The 2958-nt window shown below is 36.4% G+C and overlaps 2 protein-coding genes across 2 annotated transcripts; one reads left to right on the top strand and one right to left on the bottom strand.

The window, feature by feature from the left end:
- Positions 1 to 454, bottom strand: T310_8615 (uncharacterized protein; the record flags this gene model as incomplete). The annotated part of the gene is made up of 1 exon (XM_013468641.1): positions 1 to 454. A coding segment is annotated over one exon (454 nt), but the record flags the coding sequence as incomplete, so codon positions are not given.
- A 2019-nt stretch (positions 455 to 2473) lies between these two features.
- On the top strand, positions 2474 to 2950 carry T310_8612 (uncharacterized protein; the record flags this gene model as incomplete). The annotated part of the gene is made up of 1 exon (XM_013468640.1): positions 2474 to 2950. A coding segment is annotated over one exon (477 nt), but the record flags the coding sequence as incomplete, so codon positions are not given.
- Between the last annotated feature and the right edge of the window lie 8 nt (positions 2951 to 2958).

Genomic DNA, 2958 nt, shown 5'->3' with positions numbered 1-2958 from the left:
GCTTTTGGGGTTTAATTAGGTAGTCACCTAGCCTGATTTGATATTGGTCTAGATTTAGGGATCTCCTAGCATGAAAGTGGATAAGCTCTATCTTCTCCTGGTCAAACTGGATAAGGCTATCTAATCCTTTTTGGAATAGCTTAGAAGCTGCTTTTTCTAGAAGCCTACAGTTAGCTTCTAGGCTCTTAGAGCTTGCCACTAGGGCTATATCATCAATATAGCTTAGATATCTGACTTGACTAAGCTGAGCCTTTTCTTCCTCATCTAATTCCTCATCGAATTCAAATAGGTATCGAATATAAATGAGAAATAGGATAGGAGAGATAGGAGAACCTTGGGGTATGCCTATTTGAATAGGGACCTCCTGACTAGTCTCATTATCAAATGTTAGTTGAATCTTTCTATCTGATAGGAATGATGAGATCCAACTAATCCTATAGGCTATATGGTAACCCTAGCCTAATACATACTCTGAGTAATTGATTTGTGGAGACATGGTCAAAAGCCCCTTTGACATCAATAAATAGGGTAGTAGTCATCTCTTTTCTATGTTTAGCAGTCTGAATATCATGAACTAGAGATAAGACTGCATCTATAGCTGATTTTCTCTGCCTACCCCCTATTTGGTCAAAGTAGAGTAGGCTGGCCAGTTTGGTCAATTTAATAAGATTTATGACTTTTTACTTATAGGAGAATAGGTGCAAAAAGGTGTCAGGTACCCCTAGTACTAAGACCTACTAAATTTACTAGGCATAGGCTATCTCTGTAACCTGATAGGCTTCTCTAAAAATTTATACTAGGACACTTAAAATATATAAAATTAAAATTTTAATATATACCCCTAGATTTATATAGTATATTTAGGTCTTAGCTATAATACTAAACTAACGAAGCCTTAAGATTAATCTCTTTATTAATTATAAAATAGACTTAAGGTCTTTTATATTCTTTATTACTACCCTTTTTATTATAGGCTTATTATATAGAAATAGCCTTCTAGTACTTATATATAAATAGTATTTTTTATTATATAGGGGTTTATCTATAGCTCTTAAATAGTTATAATATATATATCTTTTTTTTATTTCTTTCTTACTAAAGAGGTATACTATAACTTTATTCTTAGATTCTTAGTAGTTAGCTTAAAAGATCTTAAATTAATTAATCATATTAATTTAATATAATAGCTATTTATTATTGTTTTACTCTAATCTATTATAGTACTTGAAACTTAAGTCTAAAAGCTACTTAATTTATTTTTATTATTAGATTAGTTATAAGACTTATTTAAGTTATAATATTTTTTCTTAATTATTACCTTTATAAGCTTTTTTAAAAAATATTATTTAAGTTACTATATTAAGAGTTAATAATATGATAAAAATAAAAAAAGGTAATTAACTAAGATTTAATAAGAGCCTTAATTATATCTTTTATAGCTAATACTATAATATTAAATTTAAAGGAAAAGTCTAAGTCTATAAAATATAAAAGTATTATTAATATAGCTAAATCTACCTTTTTAAAAAGATATTTTTTAGATAAAACCTTTTTTTATAAAGAGTTATTCTTACCTATAATACAGGTCTAGCTTTTATTATTTAATTTAGCCTTAAGTTATTAAAGCTCTTTAAAAGTTTAATATCTGATAGTCTATTTTTTAGTATTATTTTTTAATTAAACCTTTTTAGGTTATTACTTATTTATTTAGGTTTTAAGGTACTAATATATATATTAATAAGCTTTATAGGTATTAGCTTATCCTTAGTTATAACTATAATAGATATAGCCTCCTTTTATTATAGGAGTTTTTAAGAATTATTATTAAAGTCTTAATAGCTAATATTAAAGTCTTTTTACTTTAGTTTATTAGATCTCCTTAATTCACTCCTTCCTCTTTTTATATTTTTATTAAAAAAAGAAGTGTCTAGACTTCATATATAGTATATTTAGCTTTAGTCTTATTTACTTTATTTAGGTAGTTATATTATATAGCTCTATATAATATATTGGAAAGTGTTATTTTCATTATAATAGAGGGGATCTCTAAAAGAATATTTATATTTACCTTATCTTAAAAGATATAAAAAGACCTTTTATAAATATAAAATTAACACCGGGTAGTTGATCTCGCCCATCCAGGCGAAGTGGCCCGAGTCGGCGTACGCGCTGGAGATCGAGCACGCGTCCTCCATGTTGAGCGAGCGGTTGATGAAGGCCACGACCACGTACTTGCACGGGAGCGAGATCCTGCAGTCGTCCGTCTGCGTCCTCCTGATGGCGTCCATGAAGTCGTCATGACGAGCGGCTCCTGCTCGCCCAGCGACTTCAACGTGGCGTCGCCCATCACCGGGAGCGAGTTCATGCCCTGCAGCACCATCTGGGCCGCGAGGTTGGGCCTCGGCTCGGTCGTGAACGCCGAGAACGGCGCGTACGTCAACGTGATGATGTTCATGTACTGCCGGGGCTCTAGTTCGCGGGACGGGAAGCGCATGTTCAGCATCTTGAGCGTGTCGCTGTGGTAGACCACCATCGTGTCGACGTACGGGCCCTCGAAGACGAACTTCCCGTCGATCACGTGCAACCTCATGGGCCTGATAACGGTCCCGCTCGCTCGGGCGCGGCGACGCAGGCGGCCATGTTGCCGAACCTGAAGCTGACCGAGTTCGTGCTCGGGATCGGGCCCGCGAAGCCGGACATGAAGCTGCCCAAGAAGAGGATGTACTCCGACGTCGTGATCGTGGGCAAGGACCGCGACTGGATCCTGACGCAGTGGCTGTCCAAGGACGTGATCATGGAGCCGGTCCCGAGCACTGTCAGGAACAAGCAGGAGCAGGCGAAGAACAGGCAGAGCAAGCGCACGATCAGCGTCAACTTCGCGAGGTTCGGGCTGCCCATCAGGTCGTTCGGAGCCGTCTTCAACACCCTCAACCAGAACATCGGGGGCTGATGGACTCG

The sequence above is a fragment of the Rasamsonia emersonii genome (genome assembly GCF_000968595.1).
Source record: "Rasamsonia emersonii CBS 393.64 chromosome Unknown ctg1118621760876, whole genome shotgun sequence".
In the NCBI taxonomy this organism is placed as follows: Eukaryota; Fungi; Ascomycota; class Eurotiomycetes; order Eurotiales; family Trichocomaceae; genus Rasamsonia; species Rasamsonia emersonii.
Note: the sequence above shows the minus strand (reverse complement) of the source record. Positions and strands in the feature narration are given on the sequence as shown.